Consider the following 19,264-nt stretch of genomic DNA (forward strand, 5'->3'; position numbering starts at 1 on the left):
TCATTCAGTTTTGAATTTCAAAAGCAAGGTTTCTAAAAAAAGTTACTAACATATTTGGATTGATATAATACATTTATAAAACTGAAAAGAAAACCTCAGAAGATGACAGCTTTTCTTCTATTCAGTCATACCCATATTAAGCAGTAAGTGCAGAGCCCATATGTTTATAAAGACGCTCTTAAATTTTAGACCAACATAGAAATACAGACAGCTGACAGAAACATGTAAAAGATTATAGTTGTCTGAAGAAACGATGAAGCTTCATAACTAAACAAAATAATTTTACATAACCATCCAAAGTAACAAACCCCTTAATAATGCTCAAAGTAATAATTTGAACTTCTTATGACATTTTTAAAATTATGATCTCGAACAACTTGCTAAAAGTACTAGCTTATTTTTAATTAGTTTTATTTTTTACTTGAATGACACTCCTACAACAGTCAGCACTCCATTTAACATGAGGGAGTAGTGGTAGAATAAAGGTTAAGTGGAGGTTACACAGCTAATCTGCATAGCCCACAAGACAGTGTCAGAAATAGGGACTCCAAGTCTGTGTTACCTGAAGACCAAACTTCCTCTCTAACACTCCATACACACAACACTACACAAACTAGTTAAGGGAGGAAGGAAAAGAAAAAAAGTATTCACTGACTGCATATCAATAGCAGGTATGACTCACTATGCTGAGGGAAAACAAACACCAAAAAACATCTTCAAGCCTTCCTCTGGCCAGCTCAAGCAAGTTGTATTGAGTCCTGTGTGTTTCCCCAGGCCTCCTCTCTCATTGCTCTGCAAAAACAACCATCTGACACAGCAAGTGACTGCTGCTGCCTGCACTTAACAGCATGCTATACAGGTGGGCTGGGCTTGATCTCATTTCATCATTACCTACATTGTGGAATACATTAAAAAAAATCTTGTACCATTACACCCTTTAGGAAAAGGTTTTCAATGAGGTTTTTCACTTCAATGAACACATCTCTTGACAACAAAGAATAGCTCAGCCAATAAACTAGATGTTGAAAATTACTAGCCAAAACCATTATGCTCTTCAGTTTATTAACTATTAGATCACTTTTTCAAAGTCAATCCAGCTTCTATTCATAATTTTCTGAGAGAGATCCTTGTTTTATACCCTAGAATTTCTCTGTATGTTCTTTGGAACTTTTACTTGTCATCTGTTCTTTACCTGAACTGTTTGCTTGCATTGTTTCATTTTGTCTTGTGTTCAATGTTCTCTTTTGCTTTACGTAGTTTTTCCTTTCACCCTGTTTCTATATAACTTCTTTCTAAACTGCTTTTTTAATCTACACTTCTTTCCCTCTATCTACACATTAGGAGCACACAGGTCAACTCAAAAGTATTACACTTTGCTCTTTTGAAACTTACCTAAGGAGAACAATTATAAGTGATAAATCGAACCCTGTCCCAAGTACTGCAATGACAGCTTTGACCGTCTACATTTTTCACGCACAATTTAATGAAAATGAGCAACCCATACCAGTTTTGTACAAGGAAGTCAACCAGATGGAGAGAGGTTTGGTCAGCAGTCCGGACTGCTAAATGAAGTGCTGTTTCACCTGGCTCCTAAACACATGTAAGAAGAAATCAGATTTTTGTATCTTATTTCTGCAAAGCTTATAGCATCAGATATACATAGATTTGTCACTCACTCTTTTACAACACGTCTTTCAACAGAAAAAATATTATTAAGAAATTAGGATGCAAACAGTTATTGCCTTTCTGGTCTCAGATAGATACCATATGCTTTCAAAGGAAATGGCATCACACTTCCTGAGATCATAGCTCTCTTGGAATCAGTCTTTCCTTTTTCTCCAGATGAACTGATCCAACAATTGTGAGCAGCCATGAGCCACTTTGGCAACTAGGAACTAAAAGGCATCCTGTTAGTGTTAACACTAAGCGAGTTTAGAGTATTTGTTGCTTTATGACACTCTGGTGAGCACCATGCATAGCCACAACATTATTTCCTACAAAACCAGAGGAAAAAAATTCACAAAAATAATAATCTTGCATACAGTCAATCTCACAGAATGGCTGAAGTTGGAAAGAACCTGTGAAGGTCACCAGGTCCAACACCCCTCACCCAAAGCAGGGCCACCTAGAGCTGGTTGCCCAAGACCATGTCCAGACAGCTTTTTAATATTTCCAGAGATGAAGACTCCACAACTTTCCTTGACAACCTGTGCCAGTAGCTCTGTCACCCTCACACTAAAACACATTTCCTGATGTCCAGAGGGAATCTTCTGTACCTATCACCTCTGGTCCTGTCAGTAGGCACCTCTGAAAAGAGTCTGGCTTTGTCTTTGCACCCTCCCTTTAGGTATTTATACACATTGCTAAGTTCCCCCTCTGTTTTCAGACTGAACAGTCTCACAGAATTCCTCATGCGTCACGAGTTCCAGACCATTCAACATCTTTGTGGCCCTTTGCTGCCCTTTCTCCCGCATGTCCAAGTCCCTCTTGTACTGCAGAGCCCAGAACTGGACACAGCACTCCAGCTGTGGTCTCACCCATGCTCAGCAGAGGGGAAGGATCACTTCTCTTAACCTGCTGACAATCCTTTGTCTAGTGCAGCCTGGGATACCATTATCCTTCTTTGCCACAGGGCACACTGCTGGCTCATCTTCAACTTCATGTGCACCATGACCTTTCTCTGCTTGGCCTTTTTGTGCAAAGCTGCTTTCCAGCTGGGAACCAGGGCATGGGATTGTTCCTCCCAAATACAGGCTTTCACCTTTTTGAACTTAAGCTGAACCATACTTTATTTTTTATACATAAACATAAGCATTAATGCATTTAAATAAAAATACAAATGCTGTTTAATTCACTTTAAAAGTTGCATGAGACCTTAATCTAAAACCAGATTGCATTAATTCCTACTCATCATAAAGGGCTGTAAAAAAAAAAAAAAGCATATTACAGTAAATATATTTAGAATTAAAGTCACAACTTTTAATAAAGTATGACTTTACTAAACATCAAAGAATTTACAGAAAATAAATGTCTTACCTTACTCAATTGGTGTTCATACCTTTCTAGGTATGACTGACTGTAATAGCTGAGAAATACTAGGGAGCTAATTATGTAGTAACTGCTATGGATGACAAATACAGAAAGTTTACCTCGTAGTTAGAGACTTTGCAATGTGTTTCCATTATAAGCAGTCTGTGACATCTCAAATGCTAAGACTGCAGTGAATTTATTCCCTCCACTCAACACAGACAAGCTGTCTGTACTTTGCCAAGTTAACCATTTTCACAGAATTTCTTGAAAACATTCTCCAAGATCACTCCAGAATTAAAGTCACAACTTTTAATAAAGTATGACTTTACTAAACATCAAAGAATTTACAGAAAATAAATGTCTTACCTTACTCAATTGGTGTTCATACCTTTCTAGGTATGACTGACTGTAATAGCTGAGAAATACTAGGGAGCTAATTATGTAGTAACTGCTATGGATGACAAATACAGAAAGTTTACCTCGTAGTTAGAGACTTTGCAATGTGTTTCCATTATAAGCAGTCTGTGACATCTCAAATGCTAAGACTGCAGTGAATTTATTCCCTCCACTCAACACAGACAAGCTGTCTGTACTTTGCCAAGTTAACCATTTTCACAGAATTTCTTGAAAACATTCTCCAAGATCACTCCAACTTGGTTTAAAAAATAATAGGAGAAAACATTGCTGACCAAGTGATTATACAGCATCAATTATCTATTAAAAAATATATGTTGCTTTTGAGCAACATTTCTACATGGATAATTGAGGTCAACTTAGATTGATTTTTCAAAAAAACTGTTACTGACTTCAGAAAAAGATCAGGTATTCAGAACTTTATTTAAAAAAAAATTAAATCTCTCTTCCTGATTAAAGGAAATTGTACTTCTGTAAATGCTTCATCAGAAGTTGTGAAGGCATCAGATTTGCTCTTTCCTCATATAAACAGACTTGTATACAGTCAGGAATGTGTTCCTTCAGCAACTACTTTAAAAGTAGATACAATACTGTCCGTGATATCAGGTGACCTTGGGTTAACATGTCAAGCCTGCTCTCTTTGGGCCTTTTCCTAAAATAAACACACTGCAGAACAGGTGCTTTTCAACATACTATAGAGCAGTGTAAGGTATTACTATTACATTTTATACTCCTTCAGACCAATTGATGATAAGAGTCTTCCCTCACCACAGGGATGCCACATTAAGGGAAGGAAGAAAAACCCCACCATTTTCATGTCATGTCTCTTGTTGGGTATCTAAGGTAGCAGCCCTGAGCCCTAGACATTTTACAAACACACATTATTTAAAATACCCTGCTTTGTTTACCTGATAAGCTTACCTGTCCAGGCTCTAACAGTGGCTCCATTAGCTCTACCCCCTCTGCATAGACTTGAATTAGTGCAAGTAAATCCCTGGATTTGACAGCCTCAAGTAATTCATTCAGTTTAGCTGCTGCAGATGCACAGGTCTTCCTAGAGAACTTATGATCTACATATTTAGCAGTGATAAATTCTTTACGTGCAGTCCTGTGGGGTATGAAAATAGAGCTTGTTTTAGAAAGTTTTATAAAAACAGGTCAATGATTTAAATTTCAAATCACCTTGTCTCACTCAGGAGCTGGTAAGGGAACAGGAAAACTATCAGGATAAAACTGTGTTAGTTATTGTAATGCATGTCTGTCTTGATAAACAAGCCCAAAGTAAGGTACGTAGACAATTTTATTCCCGATTTCTTGTTACATATGAAAATTACTCTGACTCTGGGGACTAAGACCAAAGAAAACACAAAGCCTGAAATGCACTTTCTCATGGAAACATACCTGTCAAAAATATTATAAGCATGAACATCATGCTAAAAATGATAAAAATAAAATACAAAGTCAGCTAGGAAACAGCACAATGGGTTAAAAGGTGTTCTCTGGTATATTCAGATCTGTTATGCTCTCTGTGCAAGTTCTACACAAGGCAAAGGAAGAAAATGCTTGTTGCCATCTCAAGACAGCACCTGCCTCTAGCATCATTCAATCCAGTTGTGTTTATCACTTGAAGGTGCACTTCAGAACTCAACATCAAGATTCAAAGTAATGAATCTTGAAACAAACAAAGTTTTCAACACTGAACAGCTGAGGTACCTAAATGTGACTTTATGACAAGAGACTGGACTTCTAAGGAACTCCACAGCTGGAATAAAACCCTCCATCTTCTGCCACACAAGCTCCCCCCTCCCCCTAGCTTGGTTACTGTTCAAGACATTTCACATCAGACATATATTCCACAGTAAACTTGAAGAATTTAGGGATTCAAAACTTACATATCACTTGATGGACTGGGTTTTGGTGAAGGACTAGGTAAATTCCCTTCCATAATATCATTAAAACTAGTATTTCCTACATTCTTGGCCAGCTGCAATAAGAGAAAAAATACATGAGGATGGGGTTTTTTTGGGTTTAGCAGCAACCTAAAAACTGAAGTATTAATATGCATTTTCCACACTATTTATAAAAGATAGAACACACAGGATTGCAAAACTAAAGCATGATGAATGCATTTAAATATAAAGCAATTTAAAACTATTTTCAAGTGTGAACCCTGTCAACCTAGAACTTGTACAACAGACTTCATAGTCACAGCTAATTATTTGTATTGCAAGACAATCTGCTTCCAATATAAAACCAGAATGAGGAATGAGCAGCACGGACATTGAAACGGGGCTAGTACACTGATGAGGGAGCTACTCAGGGAAAAAACTCAGACCTACCGGAAAGTCATTCACAGTAAAATTTTACTTAAATTAACAGTAACTTTGCACACAACTCATGATTTCAAGAAAAGTGCTAGTGCTAAAGTTAAAAACTATACACAAATCCAGAACTGTTGTCTATGTTCCCTCAGTTTCCCTGTACAAAATTGCTATAAGAAGTGTCTTCTTCCAGGGCAAACATAGCAGGGGAGATAAACCTGGCTTTTTTTTGGTCTATTTGTAATTTTTTTTTTCTTCCCTTTTTTTCAGTAGTCTTATATAAACTTATTTTCACAACCTTAATATTACAGGGTTTTTTCCATCACATTAAAAGAGTCTTCCAACATTTTAATGTCAAAATTAGCAATGGAAATTGTCACTTGTCAAGTTAAATTAGCTTTCATTTTTTTTCATCACATGAGATTGTAGACTGTCCTGATTTAGGGTCCAGATCAGCTAATAACAGGCAGCATTTGGATGGCACTAGTCACAACAGATGTCAATATTTATTCTGGAAAACCTCAGGAAATTAACATAGGAAGTGACAAGTGGCCAAAAGCATCAATAACACACATAACAAAAAAATCCTCCTGTAAGACACACACAAAAATATGAAGAATACATTCTGCAAAAACCTCTATCCTGAAAAAAAATAACCATAAATTAGACACCTACATGTTTCCTATATATTGGTCACCATTAGACTAAAAAAAAAAACAATGTTCCAAATTAAATAAACTTACCAAGAGTTCAGATGTTCCTAATTTGTCTAATTCCAAAGACTGTATTCGAGAAATATGGACACCCATTTCTCTGTGTATTCCAGAACACTCAATGCAGGTTAAAATGCCCAAATTAGTTGACAGCCACGTTGGATCTGTAGAATTGAAAAACAAAACATTTAATAAGATTCCAAGAAAAGTTTTCAATGGTGGTAAGAAATCCCAATGTATTCTGAAAAGATTCCTCATTTAGTGTTTTAACAAATTAAAATAAATTAAGAATATTCCATATTTTTTTCCCAAACTGCAGCACAAATTTAACCACAAATTGACACCAACAGAATGAAGTTTTTCAGATTTAGGGGAAGTCCCAAATGCACTGAATTTAGACTTACAAATCGACATTGAATGACCATATTTGAATACATTTAGGATTTGTTTCTCATAGAAAGAAGGTAAGTTTCTTTGTTTCCTGTTTTTAAAAGGGACAGATCTCCTAAATTCCACTGTTGCCAACTTCTGAAGTTTTAATGATTACTTCTTAAACTTTAAATAGTCTTTCATCAAAAAAGACTCCATAGTATTTTCCAATATGTAAAATTGTGATACGTTGTAGAAACTTTAAGAAACAGTGGCTAGTCCAGCAAAAAAATGAAAACTGCTGTCATGGAGGAGATTTGCATGTAATATTCAATATCTGATACTATAAATGTTACATAAGAAGCAAGACCAATTTTTAAGGAAAATAAAAGATTCCAGCCACATTTTGTATACATACATGTCTTTAAATTAATCTCTTCCTTTATCTTAAATAGTAAGCAAAAAAGCATTATATCAATTGTTTTATAGCAGCAAGCTGAGGTGCAGGAGTGAAGCTTAGAACTTCACTATAAATTAAAAGATGAATGAAAACTGCAATCTGAAGCTTCTGCAGCTTTACATGATGGGAAATAACTGAATGAACCAATACCAGGATTTGCTATCATTATATTCCACTTTGCATTTTTATCTAGGTATTTCTTTGCATCAGTTCTGCATCAGCAAGTATCTTCAAGATACCCACTATCTAGTCAGTTCCAAATTAGTATCTCCTTCTTTAAGTGTCTCTTTAGATCTGAAAGCTGTAACAGCTGTCAACTACCACATCGAGTCAGCAGTTCTAGGACAAGTTGACTCTTCCCCAGATCTAAGTGACATACAAATGACCTGTAACTTTGTACCTCTGAAGATACCATCTGATAGGATTCCAACTCTAGGTCTCATTTTTTGCACAAGACTACTTATTCTGCCTCTGAGTATTTTGGATACTGCAATTCCAGTAGTCTCGTGTCAAGGTAAAACCTCAGAGTAAGATCCTGGCCAGGTCAACTTTTCCACAGTCAGTGTCTAAGCATTACTCACTTCTACTTAGTAGCATGCACAGGATCAGTGATGCCAAGCAACTTCCATTCAAGTGCAACAAGCATCTAGAGACAGTGCAACAAGAACAGTTCAAACTCCAGAGGGGCTTGAACTGCTGGAAGTAAGCACAGACAACACACAAAAATATTTTAGTGAATTAAACGGAACTAATGTATGAAAGTCATATTTGTTCTTTTAAAAACAGGTGGAAGACTGATCAACAAATCACTTAGAAAATTAGTTTGAGCTCTACAAACACTTCTTTAAAGAAATTACTTTGCTCCCAACAAGAAGTTGATGACATTAGCAAATTGAGATTACCTGGTGAGCCACAATCACAACAGACTTCATTTCCGGGTAATCTCTGTATGTCATCAATAATGGCTTTTGTCAGATCCTCTAAACTGTTTTCCCCTGTGCTCTGCTCTCCACGGAATGCCATATTTAATGCTTCTTCTTTGCTGTTAGTCAATACTGATATCCATCTAGCACAAGATAAAGACCTTAATGAAGATCTGCATTTGCAAACACAAATTAATCTATAAACTGTAGAAAGCTCACCAGGAACAAAATATTAGTGGGAATATAGGGAAGAACTGCATCCTGGGATAGAGCAAGTAGGGAGAAAATGAAAGACAGAAAGGAAAGAATCGAGAAAAGGTAAGAGGTAAGTAAGAATGAGAAAAGACAATGTCTTAATTTTAATGTCTCTTTAGCGAACCATTTTAAAGTCAAAGCAGCACAGTTCTCGATTTCCTCAAATAAGCAGAAGCTGTGAAAGAGAAAGGGTGCAATTAAGCTCATGTAAATTTAACTGCTTTAAAAGTAGGTGCCTAAGATGTTCCTGACGTCTATCCCACTCTTAAAGGAGAAATTTATAACCACTGCTTTCTCCTGTGTGCAGAACTCTCTTCATAGAGGAGACAGCAAACACTTTTTTTTACTGTATTGATGTCCAGTTGCCTTTCAAAATGCAGGTCTCAATGCACTAACCAGCTTCAGACTGCAATGTGCAAATTGATGAAAATTACCATGGTAACAAACAGGGTGAGGAAGAGAAGATGACAGGAGAGTAATAATATTGATAGCCAACACAAAATGTTAAGAGCAACTGTTGACTGCATCAAATTAAGACCCTTCAATGATATTTTAGGCACTAGTTCCCCATCTCCCCAACCACTCTGCAAGTTTTTGTTTGGACAATGTTTAATCAAAAATCTAACAAAAAAAACCTCTCAGGGGCTGCTGCCCTCCAAGTGGAAGTAAAGAGGGGAAAGCAGTTATAGTAACAAGCACACTGCAGAGGCAATGTTGCCCAATTTAGAAACAGAGCAAGGTTAAAAAAATTCTCCCAGATATAGTGATTTTAGATATTTTTAGATTTTCTTCAAATACACCTTTTTCTACAGAGACAAATTTTAAATTGGCAGTAACCTCAATTTATATGCTGTTTACAATATCACAATTAGCTGCAACTACCAATCTTCTGAAAAGTGTTTAAAATGGCTACAGTCATCTAAACAAACTAATAGAACTTCAGATTGAAACTCGTAATTTCCCACTGAAATAATGCAAAGATATAAGTTTCAAAGCATTTCAGAGGGAAACTGTCATATAATCTTGCAATACAGATTCAGAGCTGGAACTGGTATATGGGCATGGCATATAACATTTTTTTCTTTTTTCATGTATATGGGCAGACTTTTAAGTGCCTAACTTGCACTTAAAAGAAAATGCTTGAAAAAAATTGAAAAATCAACCTAAATAGTAGAAGAGAAACAGAAAGATTCAAAACCAAATTTTCTCCATATTTGACATACTGAAAACAAATACATTTACATGAATGCATCTCTCTAGCTATGTGATGCAGGAACCCACACTAGATGGCACTCTTCTGCAATTTTTCTGATTGAATCAAACGTTATGGAAAAAAGTGTCCCCTTTCAAATTTTATAATAATGTTGTGCTAAGCCCCAAGTAAAATAATCACTTGACTCAAGACAGGCAACATTTATTCTGACATTTTCTGACAATTTGTTTCAGGGTTAAAATTCGATTAGTTTGTTAAAAATGCAGAATTTGAATTAAACTCAACTATGCAGTAACAATTAAAGAATTATTAGATACAATTAAAATAAACAGGACATGACTGAGCCAGCTGTTAGTTTGATACAGATTTCCATATTAAGAGTTTCTAAACTGTAAGAGCAGTAATTTATTTTGGTTGCATTTCCTCAGCTAGAGGAACACACTGGCCAAGGCTGCCATGTCATTGGTGTCATCTGTGAGACACAGCAAGAGCCATCACCGAGTCAGCTCTCCCTAGACAACAGCAGCAAGGCCCATTTAACAAAAATCCTGTAACAGACACTTTCTTAATGACTAATGTCATCATATCAGTCTTGAGTTGGTCCCCAGGCCTTCCTGGCAGGTGGTACACTCAAAAATAAGCAAGTCAAATCAGTAAATATTGTATATTAACTCAATGTCAACAGTTTATAAAACCTGTCTTAGGACTGCTGCTCTTCCTCTTTTTTTCTTTATCACCAGCCCCTTTTTTTTTCTTTCCTTTTCCTTTCCCCCCTCCCCCCAATATATTTGCTTTATTTCATCTGCATCAAGACAACAGTCAAAAAGCTTCTGTCAATACTCTGTAGTAGCCTTAAAAGTATTTAAAAATTACTCAAGTCTCACAGAACTAATGTAGTACAGTAAGACAGGTTGTTAAACCTTCTGCTTCTCAGTCTCAACAGTTTCACATGGTCCTTTATGGCATTTTGCTTGCTGGAGATTCCCAGCTTTGAAGATAAAACATTTGAATGAGGATAAACAAAAATCTGGCATCACGAGGAACTTCTGAATCCAATGAAGGCAACAGAAGTATTTGTTAACCTCAGGTGGACTGGACTCTCACATTCTCCTTATTTCTCTTCAGTATTTCTAAGCCAAATAAAGCCCTCCCAGAATAACCAGACTTTTTTTAAAAGGTATTTATTTTCAATTTAAATATATCTCTGTCTAGTCTGTGAATCCCTATTTCAACATCAATGTTTCCAGATAAATGCAAAACCAGAACACTAGCCTAGGAACTTTCAAACTTTCACAAACAGCTAAACAACCTTACTGTGAAAGAAGCAACAGACAGTATCAAGACCTTCCAACTCAGTCTTCCTGAAGAAGAAAATGTCTGAAGACTGTTGCTAAACACTAGACTGAAGTCAGAGTGTTTCTTCACAGCAAGTTTTCTGAATTTGTTTACTATCTAGGCTTCTCCTACAGAAATGGATATATTCTTGACCTTCAAAAAGAGGATAGAAAACAACCAAAAGGTCATAACCATAATACGTTTGGCTTTATCAACAATTATCAAAAAGTAGAAAGAGACTATTACTGTGTATGTTACAAAAACCTCATCTGGTTATTTTTCAGACATGATGTTACACATATCTACTCACAAAGTTTCTCCCACTGCACTGTATTTTATCTACCAGAGAAATTAATAATTCAATGAGAACTCTGAAGGATATTCAAGCAGTAATTAAATGTCAACAGAGCTGGCTGGGTAGGAATCAAGAAATGCACTGGACTAAGGGAAATATTTGAGAGGAAGCAGTAATAGACCAGTAACACAATGCAGGCTTCAGTGATTTGTATTTTAAACTGTCTACTTTATTCATGTTCTTTTTAAGTAGCTTGAAGAGTTATTTATGGAAGCAGTTTAAAACAATCACTAGGACAATGTAGGCAAGGTCAGCTAGAGTATAAAGAAATGCATTTTGCTTTTTTCTCTATTTAGGTGCAAGGCTGGATGGAAAGTGATTGGAAAGTATGTTTATGCATTTAATAATCAATTGGTGCATGAAGGAAAAAAGAGAGGCAGCAATAAAACTGGGTGGAAAAAAATGCAAGAAGACAGAGAAGAAAAGGACAAGAGGAGGAAACATATACAAGTCAAGTGGAAATGGGAACAAGATGATGACAATGCTAATTTAGGAGCTACATCACAGGTCCTGCAGAATCCTCTTAAATCAACAAGGCTGGAAGTCAAAGGGTGCTGTCTGCATGATGCCTTAGATAATAAAGCAATTTAGAACCTACTAGTGGCTGCACAAGAAAAACAAAACATTTGGTTATATTGTAGGTTTCATCAACACATTACCAGTCACACAACTTCATAAACTTCAATTAACTAAAGGTATTGTATAAATTTGCCTAAAGAAAATATAAAGCAAGTTTCTGTGTTCATCACACCCTTACTTGGGTCACTTAAGTAATTTACTGAAACAGAATACTCATCTCAGTAGCCTTAAGATACCTTTTTGTTGGTGGATTACAGTGCCAATACTAGCAAAACACACTTAGCTTGTCTGAATGTATTCCAGCACTAGGATGTCACTAATGTCTCTTTAGCTAAATGAAAATTTTAAAACTTGAAACAACATAAAAATATTCCAGCACAATAGTCTCATTTTCTCAGCCACTGGACTTTAAAGTGATTAATCAGACTTCAGTGGCCATCAGATGGCAACTACAGTTTTAACTGGAAGTAAAACCAGCCTGGAATTACAAAACAGTCCAACAGGCAACCAGATAAACTAGTTATTGACCTGCCAATCAGAAAAAATTACTTACTAATGTATTCTCCCCCCATACCTTGCTCATGTGTTAAGATAAAGAAATAAACCACCTTTTAAACAAAGAATTACAGTAAAATCTAATTTATAGTGGAGACAAAAAACCTCCTGACTCATCAAGTGCACTACTGATCAACAACAACAGTATTTTCTTCACTAAGAAACTTACTGGAATGGTTAAGTTCCGGAATGAATGCAGTAAGCATGACTAGCAAGTCAGTTTTGCATATTAAGAGCCAAAATAAAGCTGTGGAAAACTGAAAGGAAACAGCTGCATGACAAAGAATTCTTCAGCCTTCCCTTTACATTCATGCCTGCAACGTTGAGCTGTCAATGCCATTGCCTCTCAGAACTACCAAGCAACTGAAGCACCCTACAAATATTCCCTGTACCTTTAAAATACACATGGAGCAGTATTAGTCTTCCCCTAGAACATGGACATGTAACAAAAGAGCACAACAGTCCTGAAGAATGAGGTAGCCTGGAAGGCTCAGACTTGCTGCTCTCTTCACTAGTAACTTCATTCCTAGAACTGCCAAGTATTGAGCATTAGATTGCCACATTCTGCACAGCACACATCTAATGACACTGAAAGCAACACTCAGGAGGACTAAAAGTGGTATATGGTTCTCAGGACAAGAAGTAGTTCTGATGTAGCAGGAAGAAAGACTGTTTTAAAGTAAATAATCTGGTTTTAAACATGCATTAATGAAGCAAGTTACTGGATTCTGGAAACACACAAACCTCAGATCTGCTTTGCTGTTTATTTCTAGACCTATAGTAGAAAAGATGCATTAACTGTAATTTTTCTGTTTTCTGGAGATCTTTTCTCCATTTCTTATTTTTAACTTAAATGAAAAATAAGGATCATGAGAAAAACAACTGCAAAAGAGGGTTGACACAGAAGATTTAAGAATTTAAAAATATTTTATCTGAACCATAATAAGCTCATCTACTATATCATGCCAAGAAACTGCACACAGACCATGTGTGCTGGCAGGGTACACAACCTAAATGGGTTTTTGGTTGTTTTTTGTTTTGTTTTTTCATGTTACAAGGTTTTTAAAGAGCCCTGTAGTGTGACAATATGGTTGACAGTTACAGATTCATAACAACAGGAAAAAGACAGGCATTGTACTGAGACAACTACTTCCACTGTTACATGTGATTTTATACACCTCTAATGGTAAAAGTAATTTGAAAAAAATGTAAATATTCTTACGCCACATATTCCTGTTCGTCCTCTGCTTGAAAGTGGTATGTTCTGTTATCTGAAATAAATAAATACATCTTTTCATTTGGTACATGATATATTTTAAAATACCTACATATTTGCTACTAAAACGCATTTGGCCTTTAAGAGCAATTGCTCTTAACCAGGAACATTAATACTTTGTTTATAGCTATGGAAAACAATTCTCAAACAACAACAAAACAACCCAGAGAAAGATGAAATTGTGAATTTTTATTTACATAAAATGTATATATTTCAAAAGACCTGTGTTAGAAATATTAAAGAAAAATAAGCATATGAATCACATTTTGCCTTTCTGAACTAAAATCTGAAACATAAGCAGCAGAAAAGGGCAAAATTCATTTGTTCCTATTAGACATTTTTCCTTCCATTCAGGTCAAGATTTTTGTTTTTACTAACCAAAGGATGAGATAAGAATTGGGTATTATTGTTCAAATTCAAAGGCTTCAGAGGGTGTCCTTGTAAAAATAGAGTGTTGGAACTGCTTGTTGTTTAATATTATACATGTAAAAGCTAAAACCAGTCAGTTGGCTCATTGACTTAAGAAGTGTTTTTAAAGTCAGACTGGATACAAACCCCTGCTACAAAAGACCAAAATGGGAAGAAGGGAAATCACAGGAGCCTTAATGCTGAGACAAGTCACTATCCATTTTAGACAACCAATGCTGTAAAAGGGGGATTAAGAGAAACTGGGTTCTCCTTGCCTTCCTCAGTCCCCCAAACAGCACTCAAAAAGCAGAATTGACAGTAAAGGAATAACATGATGAGGCCAAAAGTCTTCCCATTTACAACTGTAAAAAGTATCTTGTAGTGATTTTTTTGGAAATCTGACATAATGCAAGATGGGACTAAAGTTGCTACATACGTGATATTAGGTCAAATGACTTCTTATCTTCAGCATTTGGCTTCACCTGGCAGGTCAATAAATTTAGTTTAGCTGGTTGCCTGTTGGACTAAAAAGAAAATTTATTTTATTTTAAAAATGTCTTGATTTAGGATTATTTTTCCTTTCTGGGGAGTGTGCATGTATGATACTAATTGAAAACAAGGGCATGCTAACATGCACACCCTCAAAACACTTGAGACCAGCTGGACTTGGTCTAACTTGGTCTGTCAAAATAGACAGCTTGCTAAATCTAAACAAAATTAAGAACTTCATGGCAACTCTTCCTGACTATTTTAAAGGGATTAAGGGAATAAACCTTAATTTAGAATCTGCAAATACTGAAGTTTTTTACTGTATTTAATAAGCAATGGTAAAACTATTATGCAGTTTTTCATTACAGCATGCCCATATCCCATAGGTAGTTGATGTTAGAAATGGGATCATGTCCTTGAACAACAGCAACAGGAATTACTTTTGTTTGCAACAAGTTTGTGTCATACTGCCTCAAGACAGTTTTAGGACTGCCTCTATCATGATCAAATTGTTGCCTCCTTAAGATTTTAGCACTCCTTTCAAGATAACTCAGACATAGGCCTGATTCCTAGAACTTACTATTATCAAAACTTACCAAAGTTTCATATTTTTAGTTGAAAGCTCTCAAAATATTAACATATTAACTCCACGTGAATGTGTTTTCAGACTATCAATAACATGTAAAATCAATCATTTCAAGTTTCCAAATTGTGTGCTTCCCAGACATACCCTGACAATCCTTATGAACAAGACCCAGTTGAGGTATATTCATTGAAATCTGTTCAATGTATTTGCCATTTTCTTACCAAAGTATTGATACATTTATGTATTAAATCAGCTATCATAAGCCACAGCAGTGGGGGAAAAAAAGTGAAGAAAAATTGTAGAAGGCTGAAGAACAGTTTACTTACTTCATACAGTAAGTTTTGAAATTAATTTCAAACCAGGCTTTATTCACCTTTTGTCACTCTGGTTAGTTATATGATTTTCTATCTTTTACAAAATGAACGCATAGGCATTAAAATGTTTTAAATAGTTAACATCCTACGTAGGGATAAAACATCTGTAATATAGGCACATCTATGCATATGCTAGTTATTGGTCTTCTAGGTCATTCAAGAGCCAGAATTAAGTTTAAAACAAAACATCTGACCAAATCTACCCAGATTCCTTTGACTACATTAACCAGCTCTCCAGTGACTAAGAGAGAACTCCACAGGATCTTACTCTGATGCAGACAGCTACACTATAGACACTTCAGTTCATTCAGATAAATCACATCCCATATCTCAGAGGAATAGTTAGAGCAGGTGTGCTGCTCCATGCAACCTGGAGCACTGTTCCCACTAGTGGTCAGCAGCAGACAACTAGGAAAAATTTTAACAGAGCAAGTATAAAAATACTTCCATAAATCAGACTCCAGCTTCTGATAATCCATGGAACTTCAACAGTCAAAACTGTAAGTGGCATCTTTTTTGTAATACTAGATTAACACCAACAGATTGACTGGGAAAGGACAATGTTGCTGTAATAAAAAGTTATAAAAATAACTTACCGTTGCATGAGATATGGTAAGAATTCCATTTTTAACAGTGCATTTTCTTCTTTGCCATACTTTCCTTAACCTATAAAGGAACATCAACAACCACAAATTCAATAAGTAGACATGATTTCAAAACACGTTAATCCTATTAACATTTTGAGAACACCAATTTTACTAAATACCTCACCAAAAATAACTTGGGAATTTATGAGAGTTCTTAATCACCTTTTAGAAATTGAAGAACAATAGCTTGCTTTTTAATATGATGATTTTTAGGATTCCTTGTCATGCTTTTTATATTTACTATACTACATTCAGATCTGTGGAATTCTGCAGTACTTGTGGCATGTGCATTAGGAGAACGTGGCTTAAGCACCCATAACAGAAAACAATGAAAATCAGTGCACGAACATAGTAATAGTTCTCATTGAGTATTATGTTCTCCAAGAACATACCCATCACTCTTCTTTAAAAGATAACCTTTCTTCTCACTGCCATATTCCTTATTTCCCTGAAGCTGATGCATACTATATCCTCCTTGCCTGCTCTGTGAATCCTAAAAAAAGGAAAAAAACACCATTAACATTTCCTAACATGCACAGTAAGTCTTCCCAACCTTTAAACCTATTTTACTTTATTTCTCTTTTCTACCGCAATTTCAAAATTAATAAATATTTTAAAAGAGAAAGAACTCCTAATATATGTTTTACATCCATAGGAGAGCCTGCTTTTACAACATGTGATCTTGAACTGACTGCATGTTCAAAATTCAGTTACTTCACAGAATCATAGAATGGTTTGGGTTGGAAAGGACCTCAAAGATCACCTAGGTCCATCCCCATTGCCCTTGGCAGGGACACCTCCCACTAGTCCAGGATGCACAAGCCTCATCCAACTTGGCCTTGAATACCCCCAGGGAGGGGGCACCCACAGCTTCCCTGGGCAAGTTACTCCAGTGCCTTTGTTAAGTGTTTGTGATATAGTATGGATGCAAATATGCATCTCAAAATAATGACTTTTTAAAATAGATATTTAATATTGTATAATCTTACAAACAAAGAGCAAAAGACTAAAATAAAATCTCAAAGAAAGCAGAAAGCAACAGAATACAGCATGCATATTTACAGAAATACACATATGTAGACGGACAAAAACAAATTCTAAAAATCACAGTTTTTTAAAATCCAATTAAAAATATGTATATAATTCATGAGTTTTAGTGAATAAAGTCAATTGAAATAACTTTTGGCCTGGTCTAGTAAAACAACTAAGTGAAATGGATTAACTTGTTATAAGTAAATCAGAAAAAAAAAAAAAAGTCCCCAAAAGTTCATTAAAACATTGACTTACTCTCCTAGACTTCGATCACGAAAGGCAAAAGCAATAGAAAAAAGAGAAAGCAAATAATTTAAAACAAGAATTATTATTTTATTTTAAAAACATGTTCCTTGAAAATAAATTTTATAGCCCCCACATCTGGTAAAACAATTTTTCCCCTTTCTAGCAACACTACCAGAAAGAAAGCAAGAATTACTATTTTAGGCACACAGGTGCTTTTTCTCATCAAGTAACAAAACTTTGTAACAAAATTCTGTTCAACTTTGAATATATTACATTGGCTTCAAAAAGCAACTAAGATGACTGCAGGCCCAAATTTTACTAAATGTCTACCAGTTACATTTAAATTGTCTAAACTGACAGCTAATATGTATCTGACACCAAACTGGAGCTAATTCTGAATTTCCACTGAAAAAGATCAGGCCCAAAGTTAACTTTAAATTTTTGCAAATCTATATTAAAAAGTATAACTAAGGACACACTAATATGGTTTTAAATGTAGTCATGAAACAATAATCTGAAAAACATGTGACAAAATCCCACCATTCCAAAAGAATGCAAAGTTAAATTATGCCCTTGGCAATTACAGTTTCTCTTTCAGAGCACAGTTTCTTATAATTACCAGAAGCAAGATATATTGAAGATTACTGCCTTCTATTTTAATAAGGGTCCTTACAACTGTTTTTAATTTTGTAACAAAGCTGTCCTAGGATTTCAGAGAGAAGTGTTTTGGCAACACTGGCAGTTGTGGTTGGATGCAGCATGAAGGCTGCTGTGTGAAATGAGTTGTCAGCAGTGTTTACACCACCACCATAAGCAGCTAATTTGTTCTAAGTAAATTTTGAGCCCCTGTTGGAATTAGGGTCCTATTGGTATTAGCATAGGAAAGAAAGTAATGAGATATAATTCCTTTTCCAAAGAGCATATCAGATGGAGAATTGAGGACATAAATCAAAATGTAAAGAAATAGTTAACAGACAAAACATGATTCTAAACACTAGCTATATTCAACTTAAAGTTGTTCAGTTACATTTGTACCAATAACTCATTTACAAAAATAGGGAATAAAAGGCTATATTAAAGGCCTGCTTTGCTTTAAAACGTAAGGTTCTTAACAGATAAGCATTTTTCAACATATAAAATAAATGCTTTACACAATTAAAATTACACTAGTATGCCTTAAAATATAATTCCCTGAAGCTTTAAATCACAGATGTTTTACAAAATCAGATAATTTTTGTGCAAAGTAATAGAAATTGCCATAACTGGATACCAAGAGAGTACACAGCAGCAGCAGGGGCCACTGCATGTAACAGGACCACAGTAAATTGTACTTTCCATAGAGAAGCAATGGCACCTGCACTTCTGCACAACCCCAGATTCAAGGATTGACAGGATGTGCTTTCCCAAGAACCAAGTAACGGTAAAGTTTACGGTAATAGTTTTTTTCACCAATGGAAGGACAGGTATGCCAGCAAGATGTGTAAGAACATTACAAATGTCCATAATGTTAAATAAACACCTTGAACACAAGCAACAGTAAAACATGAGTTGCATTATGAGACTGTGGGAGTGCAAGGAATGAGGTGAGCTCATTTTGTACATTACTGGTTTTCCTGAATTCAAGTATGGGTGCTGAAGAGTAATTGTTCCATACACATTACTTCAAATTAATCTGTGACAGCAG

The 19,264-nt window shown here is 35.5% G+C and overlaps 1 protein-coding gene across 1 annotated transcript in view; it reads right to left on the reverse strand.

Annotated features, from left to right (window-relative positions):
- Positions 1-19,264, reverse strand: part of ASAP1 (ArfGAP with SH3 domain, ankyrin repeat and PH domain 1) — a 129,364-nt gene that overhangs the window by 30,126 nt on the left and 79,974 nt on the right. The window contains 9 exon segments of the mRNA XM_010002273.1: positions 1,505-1,590; positions 4,366-4,552; positions 5,337-5,428; positions 6,509-6,642; positions 8,210-8,373; positions 13,745-13,793; positions 14,643-14,730; positions 16,252-16,321; positions 16,695-16,795. Coding sequence (XP_010000575.1) covers positions 1,505-1,590; positions 4,366-4,552; positions 5,337-5,428; positions 6,509-6,642; positions 8,210-8,373; positions 13,745-13,793; positions 14,643-14,730; positions 16,252-16,321; positions 16,695-16,795 — 971 coding nt within the window.

Source organism: Chaetura pelagica, unplaced genomic scaffold (assembly GCF_000747805.2).
Source record: "Chaetura pelagica isolate M959 unplaced genomic scaffold, ChaPel_1.0 scaffold27, whole genome shotgun sequence".
NCBI classification, from domain to species: domain Eukaryota; kingdom Metazoa; phylum Chordata; class Aves; order Apodiformes; family Apodidae; genus Chaetura; species Chaetura pelagica.